Source organism: Condylostylus longicornis, unplaced genomic scaffold (genome assembly GCF_029603195.1).
Source record: "Condylostylus longicornis isolate FDR11 unplaced genomic scaffold, ASM2960319v2 ptg000040l, whole genome shotgun sequence".
Taxonomy (NCBI): domain Eukaryota; kingdom Metazoa; phylum Arthropoda; class Insecta; order Diptera; family Dolichopodidae; genus Condylostylus; species Condylostylus longicornis.
The window spans coordinates 8,369,893-8,386,924 of record NW_026578009.1 but is presented as its reverse complement, the minus strand read 5'-3'; the positions used below and the strand labels follow the sequence as shown (position 1 = coordinate 8,386,924).

The following is a 17,032-nucleotide window of genomic DNA, read 5'->3' as shown; positions in this document are numbered from 1 at the left end:
GCTCCTATATAAATCTAAAGAACGATTTCAAATCTTTAACGTTAATGAAACAAATTGCTTGAGTCTGCTTATTTCTACTTATTTCGATACATTTTGAAAAAGAATACTTGAGAGGGATAAATTAAAATTATTGAGTCTATTATTATTTTAAAATGCAATTGAAAATATGCCCTAAAAAATTGTTAGAAAAGGAGAGAATAAAATAATTTTTTTTGAAACGCACACACAAAAGCAAAAAATTCATATATAAAAAATTCGCTTTTGATCTGTGGAATTTTCATTTTCCTCAGGAGCCTTCACATATTAATTAAATTTTTATTTTTCATTTTATTTGCAATTTTTATGATTTTTTACTTGTTGTCGCCATAATCATCTAATTTTCTTCAGCTTTCTGTTTTTTTTTTCATTTTTCTTATTTTGGGTGTGATCGGCTTACTAGCATCTATATAAATAGGATGAAAACGTAAAATAGGATTTGCAGTTGCTTATTGGTAGTCGGCGGGCGCGTTTTTTTCTGTTTTGTATTTTTTTTATTTTTAATAAATTTTTTGCACTTAATTTTTTACCTTTTTTTTTTTTGCTATTCGTTCGTCCATTCCGACGATCTTGAATTAAATCAAAACGGAAAAACTAAATAATAAAAAAAAATTTTAAGTTTTACAAAAAATTCATTTTGTTTTTAACTTTAAAAAGCGTTTAAAGCCAGTTTCAGTTGTATTTGTTGTAAAAAATAAAAAAAAATTAAATAATTTTTAAGTGAACATTTTGCAATGGAACGTTGGGTTGAAAAAGTTGCAGTTGTTACCGGTGCTACTAGCGGTATCGGTTCAGCAATCGTTGTTGAATTAGTTAAAGCCGGCATGATAGTATGTGGCTTATCAAGAAGAAAGGATAAAGTTGAGGTTTGTGATTTTTTTAAAATAATAATTGTGTAAACCAAAGCTATTCAAAATTATAAAATGGATTATTATAAAAATATTAAAACTGTAGAAGAATGATAGAAATGGAGCCATAATAAAATTTTTAAAAAAAGTGGTAAAAATTACATACTGCAAAGTTATAAAATTTGTAAGTTAACATTGTCATAATGAGTATTGTATATAATTAATAGACGTAATGCTTTATAATGCTGAAAACTAGAATTTGCTAAAATGTGTAAAGAATATATAAATAACTTACAGTACAACTCAATATTTATAAGTTCCTAAAAACTTTCAACATTCCAGGCCCAAAAATTTTCGCAAATAGGAATGATATAATTGAAATATTTTTAAAATTAAAATATGAAGTCAAAAGTTGTCAAAGGCTCCCTTTTGTGTACGTGGCGTTTCTTTAAAAAATACAGACTCAAAATAATTGTTATAACAATAATTGTCACTTCCACATTTTTATTCTTAATATAATTATTTTTGTTTTTATATTTTGTAACTCTTCTTTCGGCAATAAATTTCTTGCAAAAACACTAGAGATTATTCAAACTAAACTGTTACTTAAAAATAGCTGCTGGCATTCTTCTTTTAAATTTCAAACTTTCGTCAGTAAAAAAATTTCGTAAATATTTTACGAAATTAAAATTTGAATTCAAATCATTTGTGAATTTAATTGAGTCTTAAGTATTTTAAATACCTAAAAAAAAGCCAGAGAAAAATTTCTCCTCAAGTTTCCAAAATCCTTGAGAAAGTAAGGTAACAGATGCCCCATATTTAATTTAAGAAACTGAGTTTTGAATATTACAAAAAGCGGTTACTGTTAAGCAGATACACCCATTTAATCTTAATCGTCTATATTATTATATGTATATAATAAATTAAAATCAGAGAATCTAAAACGTTGCCTCAATCTCCTATACCCGTAATCACATATTTATGCGGCTATTATGTTTAAAACATTTCATTTTTATTCCGGCTGGATTTTTATAAATCAAAAAAACTTTGAAAATTTAACACAAGTTTAAATCAAATTTTGACCAAATGTTGCTAATTTAAATTATGCACTCACGCTTTTAATTATAGACTTTTCAATTTTAAAATGAAATAAAAAAAAAATTTACTTGAATTTAAAACAATTTTCTGCTCTGTAATTTTGCAATTTCTTGCCAATTTCTTAATAAATTACACATAATAAAATTTATTAATTAGGTAATCATGCTAAATACATGCAGTCATTTAAGTGAATGATGTGACAAATCTATAAGAAAATCAAAAAAAAAAAAGATTACTTTTGTAAAGGGAAATTTGATTTTTTAATTGGCAATTTTCACGTTATACGCTCTCTGAAGACGCATAAATAATTATAGGAAAAAAATGAATCATTAGAAATAATTTATGATTGTAATTTAAAGGAAAATTTATTATTATAATTAAATTGTCAAATATTTTTCAATTATTTCTGTGGTGATAAGGCAAAATTTACTTAAAGCCGATTAAAGAGGCAAAATCTGCCTTCCGCAATCTTTTTATTACTAATATCAGAAAAATAATTTAATTGCGGCAATTCCAATTTGTTAAATTTTAAATGGCAAAAAATTTAAACAATTTCCCCATTTTTGGAAAAAGGTTGGTAAAATTCTAAAATGCAGTTTTAAAACGAAAATATTAGTCTAAATTAAAACAAAATTCGGAGCAAATGATTTTCTGTAAAAACTTTAAATCTTTTTCCGAAAACGACTTCAAATCTTAGCGTTCGCTTTAGTCGTAGCTAATAATTTTGTCATACATTATAAAACCATGTAAGTCTCCAAATACATATATGCGGTTTCTTGTTTCTAAAAGAGCCTAACTGATTTGCAATATTACTTTAAGATTCTTAAAAAGAATGCACATTCAGGTTAATGTTTTATAAAGCCAGAAATACGTGACAGTTTTAACTGAAATCGGAAAACCGAAATCATGAAAAAGTCATATATTCAACCTAATTTTGAAGTTCAATATTTTTACATAATACTTATAATATTTATGGAAAGCTTACAACATGAAAATTTTAAATTAAATATTTTTACACTATAGAAGAGTCAAAAATCATACACAAAATCGAATAATTGATTGATGACATTTATTTAATTTGACATTTATCTAATAAATTTAAATCATTATAAGCAAATTTCATTAGAAAAATTTAAATTTCCCACTCACAATTTGAGGATTATAATTTCTAGCACTAAAATTATTCCACTGAAAATTTTATTTTGTTCAATATTAAAATTTATTATTTTTTTTTTTTTGTGGAATATATTCAAAAATTAAATAGATTCTAATAATTTTGACAAGCTAATCATTTAACATTGATAAAAATAATTTTAATTTTAAAATTTTTTAAACAAAATAATCCCTTTATCCTTTTAATATAATCCTTTGTTTCTAATTTTTTTTTATTTTGTTTTCTTTTTCTAGCAATTACGTTGTAGTATAATTGGTGCACCCGGTCAATTGAATGCTGTTGAATGTGATATCACATCAGAACAATCAGTTACAGCAGCATTTAATTGGATTATAAAAACATTTGGTGGCGTTGATGTTCTTATTAATAATGCCGGTGTTACAAGTAAATATTTATTATTAGAAGACAATAATATTAAAGATTTTCGTACAATGTTGGAAACAAATTTAATTGGTTTAATAATATGTACAAAACAAGCCCTAAAATTGATGAAAGAACGTGAGGTGCAAGGTGTTATAGTCAATATAAATAGGTACGTTGTAATATAATTTTTTGGAAATTTATTTTATAAAACGCTTACATGCGTTAATTTATTTGTAATATTATATCATTAATAATTTCATAAAATTGAATTAATATTTTAGCATATTTACACAAAAAAAACGAAAACTTGTATAGGCTGGTTATTTGCGCTTCCGTTTGAATAACATTTTGAATAAACAGTTCAATATAAAAAGCTGAAATTTCGCAAGCAAACTGCTCTTACCAAGATAATTTCATCAATTACTAACGGAATTTTCATTAATTTTACCTTATTTTAAAATTATATTAAAAAATTTTTAAAATCTTATTGAAAATTGATTGGTCCAAGATTTAGTTTATCATAAGAAATTTTTAAATTCGACTTTCTTCCTTTATCTTAAATTGGAATATTTTAAAATCTCTAAAGAATTATAAGAAAATATTACGATGTCATATTATACCTTACCGGCTATTCTAAACATTCTAAAATCAACAAATTTCTAAAAAAATTCATGAATTTCTAAAAAATTCATAAAAATTCTAAAATCAACAAATAAGTGAAAAAACACACACATACTGTTGCTTAATGGGTAGACCGTCCGCCTATAAAGCAAGTTTTAATTTTTTCTGCCTTAACTCCTTTTTGGGCTACATCAATCATGTACTCTGCAGCTGTATGAAGGAATTTTAGTTTCATTAATAAATATTTCATTTTATTAGAGGAACATAATAGCTACTTAATTTCTTTCTCCTCTAAATAAACATTTTTCTGTGAAATTATTCGAAAACTTTATGTGGATTCCAGTATTCTACTTTTGGTTACAATATTACTAGTGTAATTTCCTATAAAAATGACTTAGAACATAATATTAATAATCAAGAGATTATTCTTATTCAATTTTGATGCAACGCAGCTCCTTTATGTGTTTAGTGTGCCAATTTTAAATAAAATTTAAATTTGCAAAAAAACAAAATTATTTTCATATTTCATTCAACTTTAAGCTATTTTTAAGTTTAAAAATTATATTAAAAATTACCATTCAAATATTTTGAACAAAACTCTTCGCATATATTAGTAACTTTAAAAAACTCCGACAAAATCACTTCATTCATTACAAACTTACATATGTAATGTAATTTAAAAATTGTAGCCTGTCTTTGTTTCTATTCCATTCAAACTAAAAAAATATCAAATAATATCGTAAAAAACAAAAAAACCGGAACTTTCAAATTAAAATCAAAAAAAAAAAGAATTAAAAATGGTTGGCTTAAAGCAACCGCCATCGTTAAAATAAATTGGTTTGATTTTCTATTTTTAGTTTTTTTTTTTTAACTCATCCTAATGGCAATTTTGCAAAATTAAAAAAAAAAATTTTTTTTTTTATACAATTTTTTTTATTTTTTTTATTGTTCTATGTTTTATGTAAAAAAAAAATTTTACAATTACAACGATGACATCGTGGTTGATGCTGTCGTACAATGATGGCGTTATTGGCTGCTTCTAATCAAAAAAACACAATTTAAAAATCAAAAACAAACAAAAAACAACAAAAAAAATTCATATGCACTTGCATTTGAAATTATTGCAGCATTTTAGGCCACAAAATAAATACCTGTGTACCAGGAACAAAGCCTGTTAATGGAATGTATCCGGCATGTAAATATGCTCTAACAGCATTAACAGAATGCCTTCGGCAGGAAATCATGTACTTTGAAATGAATGCCAAAGTAATGGTAAGTTTATCTAAATAAATATGAAAATTTTTTTTATTTACATTTAATTTATAAATGTACACAGCTTTACTCGTATACACATGTATTTTATACATATGTATATGTGTATGTGAACAGTTTTTTTTCTCTCACTTGGAATGATTTATTATGAAGCATCATTTTGGTTTGTAGTCATAAATATTAGTGACGATGTCATAAATCCTTTTTTTTTTCTTTCGTTTTAATTTATTATTTTTTTTCTTTTTTGGTAAATCATTGATTATAAGCTATCAAGGATATAAATGAAAGTATTTAATTAAAAGCATCAAAATTTAATAATAAAATTTAATATAATTTTATTGAGTTTACATAGTAATTAATTTGATATTTTAAATTTTTTAGATCAAAAATAATTTTATTTTAATACGAATTAATTTTCGCTGTTTTAATCATATTTCGCTCATTCTATGAAAATTTTACAATTAAATAAACCTTGAGTTTCGGAATATCGTAATATGATTCGTGACCCCAAGTTAAATTTTAATATAAGTTTCCGAATTTAAAATCCTGATTGCATGTAGCACTCTAGAGCACAATAAAAATGCATTAAAATTATGTGAGTTTCTCATAAAAGTCATCACACATTTCTTAAGCAACGCAAGAAGATTTTTAATCAAAAAATATGCACAAATAAATTTCTAAATTTTTAAAAATTTTTCTGATACAAAAATCAAGACATGCAATACGTTAACGAATGCAAAATGTATATAATTAGTACTAGTACCAATCAGCCTTTTATAGGTTTATAGGTCTTGTACCATTTTCTGGCTCTTTTCTACAGAATGCAAATTAAATGAAATTAAATTTTAGCATCAACAAATTAGTAATGAAATTTTATAAATTTATAGTTAAGTTAAATAAAAATTCGAGGCACTTTATTATAATAGCATTTGTCGATATTCCCTATATTTTTGCTAGCTCTACCTTTAACCAAAATAATGTAGTAACTAAAATAGTCAACAGAATTGTAAATTTAATTAAAAAGCATGTACAAATATCTTACACATCTCATTATAAATGACGTCTGAATATTTTGATAATACATCGAAAAATTTGTCACCACTCACCTAGAATAGAAAACTAGTATAACACAAAGGATTATCCCAAATATTAACTTTTATATAAAAATTTCCCTGTAAAACCAAATTGCATGTAAAATGATGTACGGTGATGTTCAATATTCCTTGTTTTTATATGTATGTGTATGTGTGTATGAATGTACACTTGCCCATATAAAAAAAAAAAGTAAATGATTTATGAAGAAAAATTGTGATTTAGTCGGTTAGGTAAACAACATTCAAAACATTTAAACAAAATACAAAGAAAAAAAATCTTTAATTAAAATTTATTTTTTATTTAATGGAATTTGGAATTAAATAATTTTTTTTAGAAAACAAAAAAAATTTATTATTGACTTCAAATTTTTTTTCAAATACTTTCAAAAATTTAGAGGACTTATCAATCACATTTGAAAGAAAAATTAAAATACTTTTTTTACTCCGTATTTTAATTTTTGAACTTTTAATACGAGTACAACTTTATAAATAAACATAGCAAAATTGTTCGTGCAATTTATTTGTAATCCTAGGATACTAAAAAAAAAAAATTAGAAATTTAATTCCCACTTAATTCAATCGTGGCCGTCATGAAGCAATAAAAATAGAAAAAGAGTAAAAATCTGATTTAAACTCTCTCATTTGGAACAATTTTTCGTCAAAGAGAAAAAATTATAATTGACGATGACAGGGATTCAAAAATTTTAATTCAACAATCTGCCAACCTAATTTTTAAATTCAGTATTTGAAATACCTTGAAATTGCTGGAGAAATAGATTTGTTTCAAATAGAGAAATTTGAACATTTTTACGAAAGATTTCAAAAAAAATATTGATGTTTAAAAGTAATTTGGAAGAAAGCAAAATAGGTACCCTATAGAGTTAAGTTAAATGTAAGATTGTGTTGGAAATTTTATGAATTCCAATAATATATCCAGTACCTTAGTTTTGTAAAAATTTGGATTATATGCTTTTAGTTCTCTTACCAAAATTCTATAATTTATTTGTAATACAACAAACAACTTGATTTATATTTAATGATTTAAGAAAAAAAATAAATGGAAGGTACTCGAATAAACTGAATCAATCACATCCAATTTAAATAGAGTTCTAGCATTACTATAATAAACTATTTGCGAAAATTTGGTGAGCTTGACTCAATTATTATAATTTAATGGAAATTTCTTCATGAAACTGCAGAACAGATGGATGACGTCATCAAAGGAACGAGTTAAAGGCAGAAAAATTAATTAAAAAATTTTTCTCCTAGAACTGGACTCGAACCAGTGACCTACCGCTTTCTAGGCGGACGCTCTACCAACTGAGCTAAAGAGGCATGAAGAACTTGCCGACGAAATGTTCTTTACATTTCTTTATACTGTAATCCACATGATTACTAAGTATTTGTTTACATTGACTGCTACATACAATCTACTATTCAATGACTGCTACATACAATCTACTTGACTCAATTAGTTTTTGGATTATTTGAACTGAAATGGTTAAATCTCAACAGAAAAGCAAATTTATAAAACCCTTCAAAAATACAGACGTAATTTTTATATAGACTTTTATATTCGTCCCGGACGGGCGAATATAAAAGTCAATCTCTGAATTATTTGGAGTATGGTTATCTTTGTAGCCATCAAACGTTTCACAAATTATTGGGAAAAAATTGTTAAAAATCTTTTGTGCAAGTAGTGCTTCCTTTCAGTAAATTCTTGATGCAAAATTGATAACAGTAAATCGTCCTCCTATTTTTAAACATTGTCGATTTTAATATATTCATTAATTAAAACTGTTTCATTGGCTTATGTGGATTAAATATTAATTCACATATTTCTTTTTTAAACCTTGTCTACACACAATAAAATTTTTTTCCATTGTAAAGTTGTTTATTTACATTAAAAGATATATTTTGTTATCGCATTAATTAAGGAATGCAATCTCTTTAATCTTCCGTTTCAAGACTTACACGTACAGCATATGTACATTATTCATTGATATTACTTGATTTATTTAAAATTTTATAAGAGTTTGATAGTAGAATTCAAAATCTATCATAATCAGCAAACAAAACCAATGAAGAATATTTGATACCTAAACGCCTCCCTACCTGCCTTCCAACGTTTTCTTCGTGGTTTGGTCATATTATAGCTTAATTTACCACTGTAACTTGATTGAACTTCAAAAAAATATAAATTTCAAATATTATTTTAATTACAAAAATCTTTAATTTCAAAAAACAACACACCATATTAATTTTGCAACACCATTATTAATTTAAAACACATTTTTTTTAGTTTTTATATTGCAATAAAATCAAAATATACAAAAATAAAATGATTTATGAATATTTACATATATGTACATATGTACGTGCGTATAAAAATTTGGCACAATTCAATGTTCAAATGTGAATATTAGGGCCACAAATATCTATACATTCATATACTCGTATAGTATCACACACACATAGTTAGTCCACTTATAAAGGCAAGTCTGTATTTCGTCATTTATGATGACATTGTGTACACACAAGTAAATAGAGCATTCTAATGGTATTGCAATTCTAGTGAAAATTTTAAATTACAATTTCAAAAACCGTATTTAAAAATTCTGTGGAATAGAAAAAAAAATACACATTTAATAGATTTTAAATAGCCATTACTAACAACTTGCATAAAAGGCATTTCACAGATCATCAAATAATTTATTTCTTCTACAGCATTTCAACAACATTCTACCGCATATCACATGCGACTTGCTAATCTTCTTCATAGTTGAATAAACATAAAAATATCTTGACAATTTTATTAGCAAAATATTTTGTTTTCTTTTGACTTTTTATAGCTCTCTTTTAAAAAAAAATTTACTGACAGATTTTATAATTTAATATGTCAAAAATGTCTTGTGTGACTACGTAATATTTTTTAATTTTTTGTTTGGTTTATTTTTTTTGTTTTGGGTTGTCTGTTCTTTATAATTTGAAATATTTACACAATTAAAAAATCATTACAATTTTTTATTAGTTCTTTTTTTTTAAGTTGATATTTTAGGGATTTACAAGCTGTTAAAAATTTAATTTAAATAATTTTTGCTCTTAATTTTATCAAAAATTTGTGTAGTGATTATTATTTGCTGATCATAGACTATAGAGAGAAATTAATTTACTCTAATTAATACTTTACCAGAAGCTATTTCGAATTATACAGATTATGATAAAAAGAGAATTATATAGAGCAGAAGTAAACGACATGCATTTATTTAAGACTCTGTTTTGCGGCTGCCACATTTTATATCTCTTAATATATAAAATGGTGTAGCACACGCTTGGAAACAAAAATTTCAAAAAACCCATATAACCGCATTTGGCAAATAGTTAGAAACGTCTGCAAACTCACAAAGCTTTTACATTTTTTGTAAAACTATTTTCTAATCCAGAATTGAATAATAAATTCATAAAACTTATTTGTCCCCTAGTTAATAGTTACAACAATTACTGATTCATGAAGAGCTTAAAGTAAAAAAGGAGAAACTTATGTATTTTATTCGCCACTGTTTATAGTTTTTGACAAATTTGTATTATTGAGGTTATTTTAGAAAAAGGGTGATTGTCTTCTACAAATTTCCTGTCTCAACTATGTACATATATGCACTATATTCAGTGTTTACACTTAAAGTAATCTAAAAAATATTCATGTACATATGTACATACATTTTTAATAAACTCAAATTGAAAAATTCATTACAATATTAGCAACTTAACAAAAACTATTTTGCATACATTTTTCTAATTCATTTTCTCTTATTTTGCAATAAAAATTTTCAAAATTAAAAACATGATGGCTATGATTAATGTTGAACATATAGTTGATAATAAATTAGAATGCAACAAATTCATATTTAAATTAAAATGCAAATGAAATTAAAAGTTTTAAAATCTAAAAATAATAATTATTTATAAAATATCCAATAGTTTCTCTTTATACTTTTAGAACAATACCGAAAATAATGGCACAAAATGTAAGAAAAATGCAACTGAATTTTGATGCAAATTTATTATTTACAATATTTTCCGTATTATCGTACATTCATTCGACCACAATTTGTTGCGTGGTCAACGTAAATTAAACATAAATTCAGACATCGATTTGTGCAAAAATCCCTCGTAAACGAATACTAGCACTACAGACTTTTATACTAAACAAGTTCTATGCTTAGAGCATACAAGATCACAAACCTTTCATGCACTCCATGATATTATGTTCATTTAACCTACATCATACTATTTAAATTTGACATTCACTGGCACGGTAAATGATCATTGTCTGACATTTACTTGCACGGTGAGTGTTTACTTTTACAGTAATATTGCAACAGTAATATTGCAACTTCAAGAATGAGACAGTTAGGAAATCGTCTAATATTATTTTTTTAATTCTAGTCTATTCTAATAATTCAAATTATAAATTTAATATCCAAATTATAAATTTAATAAAACAATGAGCAATACATAATAAAAGTTTTTTATTTTCTTTTGTTATTAATTTATTTAAGAATATCAGCCCTGGACTAGTGCAGAATGATATTTTGTCAACAGGAGGTGATAACGATTTAGTTAAACTTATGCCAACATTAGATCCAGTAGAAGTTGCTAGAGCTGTTATGTTCGCAATGTGCACTCCAGAGAATGTTCTGGTAAATTTTATATAATATTACAAAAAGAAATTTTAATATTCAAAAATATATTTTTTTTTTTAAATAGGTCCAGGATTTAGTTATTAAACCAGGTGGAGAATTCCTTTAATTATCTAATGTTCATTATATTATTATTACTATGTAGAGACTTCATTGTGAAATTCACAACATAAAATATCAAAAAAGTATTGGTTTTGCTCTTTCATTTATATTATTGTTTAATTTATTGTATAATAAAATAAAAAAATTTAATAAAATTATGAACTAAAAATAAATACATATGTAATTGGAAATTGCTTTCGTTCTCTGAAAAATTGAAATTTCATGCTCAAAATTCATAATTTTCCATTAGGTTTATATTATTGCATTAAGAAGAAATCGGCAAACAAACCAAAAAATATCTTTTTGTGTTCTTTGCGGACAGAAAGGGGTATTTTTCAAATGACTTCAAAAACGGCTGCCCCATTTCTCAAAATTCATCTCGTTCTTTTTGAAGTCGGTTAAAAAAAATAATTACTTGTATTCTCTGAGATGTACCGCCAAAAATTGACAACTAAGTCGGTTGACCAAATAATAAGATATAAAAAAATATTTCAAATAATTTTTTAAAACACCTAACTGCAAAATAGCTTCTTTATTAAAATAAATAATAACATTATAATAACAATATACCCATGACACCCAAATTATAAACTTGCACTAATATTAAAATTATTCGGCAAATTTTCTATCTTTCCTTCTTCATTAAGCGTTTTTGAAGCTGGATAAAAATATACTGGTCTATAAATTACAGGTAACTGTTGTGCGGGTTGTACTTGTTGCGGTGGTCTTTTCTTTCTCTTTTTCTTACCTGGTTTCTTTGTACTCAAAACGGGTACAACATAAACACCCTCTTCATCACTTTCATCCTCGTAATCATTTGATATGCTTTGATGGGATTGTTTATGATTTTCATAACCAATCGTTGAAGATGGTACATAATGATTTGACTGTGAAATATGATATTGTGAATTTTGATTTGGTTGATAATTATATTGATTATTTTTATTTCCATATGAATCAGAAACTGTGTAAATAGGTGGCTGAACTGAGGTTGATACAAAATTTTGTTGACCATTTAAACTTTGATGATAATGATGTTGATGTTGATTAAATTGTGAATTTTGTGTTGGACGTAAATTATAATTATTATCATTGTTATTCGATGGTATATAAAAATCAGAAAATACTGGTGGTCTAGTTGTACTTGAAGCAAAATTAAACTGATCAATTTCAGAATTGTGACCTATTATATGATATTGTGAGCTTGAACTTATTGGTGGCCTTACAGATGATGTTACATATACAGGTTGCGGTATATCATGTACTTGAGGAGCTTGAGTTACAAAAAAGGCGGAAGATGCAGGTGTCGAAGATATATAACCGGCAAATACTGGTTGTGGAGTTGATGATACAAAACTAGCTGAATTAAATTGATTTGGAAATTGATTTGGATTGCTACCAGGTTTCGGAGTAATAGCTATAAAATTATTATTTGATCCATAAGGATAAGAAAAACCACTTGCAGATATTAAACCTTGAGGTAAACTATCTGAATTCGATGGTACTGGAATCAAATTTGTATAATAAGGTTGTTTTCGTTGTGGTTGTAATTGTTGTTGTTGAAATTGATGTTGAGCAAAAAAATCTCCAAATTGTGCATTTTGAAAACTTGTAGCATCAAAACTATCTACTCTCATAGCTGGCATAGTAGTTGTTGTCGTTGTAGTTTTTGAACTAAATAATAAACTGGTTTTATTATAGAGAAAAGTGTTTGCTAATGAAGTTTTATTGAATAGAAATGATTGTGTCAATGTAGTTTTATTGAAAATTATGTTGGTAATATTCGAAAGATCAAAATTTGCTGAAATTATTTTTCCTTGAAACGGGAAAATTTCTGTTGTTTCCTCATTATTCTCATTATTTTCTGTATTATTTGTGGAGTTACTAAAACTTTGTTCTAGTATATTCGGATTGGTCGCTGTTGCCTCCTGAATACCATCAATGTTAACTGGATCTGTTTCATTATTTTGTCCTATTAAAAAAATGTGTTTTTAATAAAGAATTTGATAATTAATAAAGAAATTGCACAAATCACCGTTAGCACAAAGAATAAAGTTAAAGAGGTAATGAAAATTTTTATTTAAACAACATCCCCCATAGTTTATCTACAATTTATAGTATAATAATTTATACTATTACTCCTTGAATTTAATTAAACATTAAAAGTTATGACAGTTTAAAAAGTTTTTCTCAATTTTTCTTATAGCAAGGCACTCTCAAAATTACATTAAATAACAATTAACACCTTCAAAATAAATTATAAGAAAAAACAAAAATTTCAAAAAAATTTACCATAACAATTTTTATAATAAAGAATTCCAATAAACAAAAAATTAATTAAGAAATGTTTTAACATTGTCAAAAATTACAATTCAACTAACTAAGAAATTATTCCAATACCTTCTTTTATAAAATTTTGACAAAAATTGTTTAAATAAAATTTCTCCAATTTATTAAATATTAGAAAAGAAATTATTCAGAAATTAACATAATCAACGATAAAGGGGCAGCATTCAACTTTAATTTTGTATTTTTAATAATGAAAAATCACTTAAAACAAAAACTGTTAACAAAGATGACATTTTACATTTAAATGACATAAAATTCTAGTTCAATCTCTGATGTCATTTTAATTAAAAAATAATATTTTTCCAATATCAACAAATAATTTCAATAAATTAAAAATCGAATAAAAAAATATAAAAAATTTACCAAAATTGAATTGAGAACGTCAAAATAACTACAAAAATCACAAATATGAAGCATTTCATACTTGTAAGGTAAAATTGAATAAAATTCCAACTTGACAAATTCACATTTTGCCAATTATTTCGTTTTGAATTTAAACTGAATCCATTATTTCATAGCATCTTCAAAACTCTCCACAATTATGTTGAAATTGATTCAATTTTTTCCAGACACAAAAAAAAAACGCTGTGCAAAAAATGTAGAAAGCAAGAGAAAGTCAAGTTAAAAGATGAACTAATAAATCCGGTATTAAGGTAATCTTGTTAATTTAAAAATATGTTGACTCTTTGATAAAATTATCTAACAAATTTTATTTCAATGAAAGATCTAGAATTTTGATTAAATTCCTCTTTCAAAACGTTGTCAACACTGATAAAAAACAAAAATGTCCAATATTTTATTTATTGTAAATGCAATATGAAAGTATAATGAAAGTAAATCTTTTGGTTAACCATTATTAGATTTAACCAGAACATTTTTATTTACAAATTAATTATATTTCCATATACATATGTACATACATACATACATACATAATAATATTATATGTACATACAAAATCAAAATGAAATTTTCTTTTGATTTCTTGTAACTTTGCCTTTTTTTTTGTCAAAAATATTTTTGAAATTTAAAAATTTTTTGATTCAAAGAATAATAAAAGAAGTACTCCTGTTCATTAAAGCGAGAAACTATGAAATTTTAAGTGTAAGGTAAAATAAATATTTAAAATTTTTATGTCAAAACCAGAAAAAAAAGAAGATGTTGAAGAAATTTCTAAACTATTTTGTTATATATAAAAAATACAATATTTGTGTGTTTGTTTATGCATTTATTTATTACACATATGTATGTATGAAATATGACTGTGTGAGAATTATGGGATAGTAAGAAATTTGGTTTTACTCATTATTAAACTAGATACACACGTGACTTAACTGATCTGTAACGAATATTACTTTAGGTACACATAACAAGAAGCTCTTATCTTCTCCGAATTACAACAAATCTCTTGTTGAATTTACAACGTTTTTTAAAAAGTGGAAATTATTTGAATTCTAATAGGGGCTTCAATATGATTTCAATATGAACTTAACCGAAATAAGAAATATTAAAGCGAAATTGAAGCAATTAAATACCTGATTCTATATCTCACTGTTACAGTCAAGTTTTCCATTCACTATCAAATCAGGTAGAAGCTAAAAAAATCGGAAATTGAATTCTCATTTTTTCTAAAAATATCAACTGAGAACAAAGTGAATGAATGATTCCTAAATTTTCAATAATTTCCACATAAATTTGAAATTTATTTTTAATTTGCTCTCTGAGATTAATGGCCTGTAGATATATATGGCATTAGACAGATCAACGAAAATTATTAAATTCTAATTTGACATTTATTCATTATTATTATTATTTCGATTATTACATTATCGATTATTACATTTTGTCGATTATTATTATTTTGAAATTAATTTCAAATATTTTAAATACATGTAGATTATTATTTGTAGTGTTTCACACACTAGAATAAAATTTTTCAAAATATGCAAATCACACAATAAAAAATCTACTAGACCATATAACCAATAATAATTTTGTCTAGAATTATTATTGGTCTGCAGACTAACTCCAAATTTGTTTTTAATATGAAATCATAAAATGTTAACTGTAAATGATCATAATCTGCTCATCAATATCATTTCAATTTTTTTTCCACGCCCGCATTGCGCACAATAAGGGAGGTATTTTGAAAGTGCCAAATTTTACATATTTTAAACGAAAATGCATATTTCTTCGTGATAGAGAATTGTATAAATAAATCATACGTTTTGGAGATATGTGAATTTCTTTGCGTGTGCACTCGTGTTTCTAAATTTCGTTTGAACAAATTTTAATGAAAATTTACAAATGAGTTTATTTTAGAGAAAACATCAATTTGAATTTTTGAGGTGTGTTAGGGTTCAACACCTGGTAATTTTACTATACTGAACTTCCATCTTTAACCCTGGAGTTATAATTAGGCGATTTTCTTGAATTTTAATATTCTAATTCTGGTAGTTAAAACTATTAACTAATATCATTTTCCGGGTAATTTCGAAGTTTACAAACTGAACTCAGAGTTCATTTAACATTTTTAATCATATACATTAAGAACTGATGAACAGAATTTCTTAAAATTTAATATTTGAATCCTGATTATTGACAAACTTTTAAGGAAATCGGATCCCAGAAATTAAACTTCCACAAATAACCAATTTTATATTTTGCTACCATATGACTAAAAATGCTTTCTTTAACATTTTCATAATCCTTGCAACTTTTTCGCTAAATTAATAAAAACAGGTCTATTTGTGTTATAATGCGGTCGATTATGTGCTGATCACATCAGATTTTTTTTAATTGTAATTATAAAACAAAAACCGCAGTAAGAAATTTTAATATGAAAAAGGATTTTCTCTACATGTTTGTTTTTTTTAAATAGAAAAAGAGAAGATTAAAAATATTAATTATTATCAAAGTTATAGTATATATGTCTGCATGTATGTCTTAAACATGTAATCGGGACTTTAACTAAAATTCATTGACCTAATAATATATTTTTAACTATTGTATGAATGTAGGCATATGTATGTACGGGTATGCTTACAATTTTCTATTCTTATTTTTTTAATTTTTATTTTTATGATTTTTGTGTGTGACATTAATAACACAAATAATTTTATATCTTTCTACATGAGTAGAATATTTACAGTACAATAGCCTTTTCTATATAATATTTATAGATTTATTATAGTTATCAAATATTTTTCTTAAATATCCTTTATTTTAATTTTTATCTATCTATATACATTACTGGAAATACACTAAAGCTGTATATATACACACTTATATAGATTTGGTTATTTTTACTCATTTAATATAATAGAAAAGCCAGTTAATCCGCGCTATTATATAAATTTTTCTTTTTGAATTTCA

At 25.0% G+C, this 17,032-nt stretch overlaps 1 protein-coding gene across 1 annotated transcript; it reads left to right on the top strand.

Annotated features, from left to right (window-relative positions):
- Nucleotides 1-508: 508 nt before the first annotated feature.
- LOC129609751 (farnesol dehydrogenase-like) lies at nt 509-11,483 on the top strand. Its single transcript, XM_055521865.1, has 5 exons — nt 509-902; nt 3,390-3,688; nt 5,268-5,412; nt 11,066-11,206; nt 11,274-11,483. The coding sequence occupies exons 1-5, from the start codon at nt 771-773 to the stop codon at nt 11,313-11,315; spliced, it is 759 nt and encodes a 252-aa protein (XP_055377840.1). The 5' UTR covers nt 509-770; the 3' UTR covers nt 11,316-11,483.
- The last annotated feature ends 5,549 nt before the right edge of the window (nt 11,484-17,032 follow it).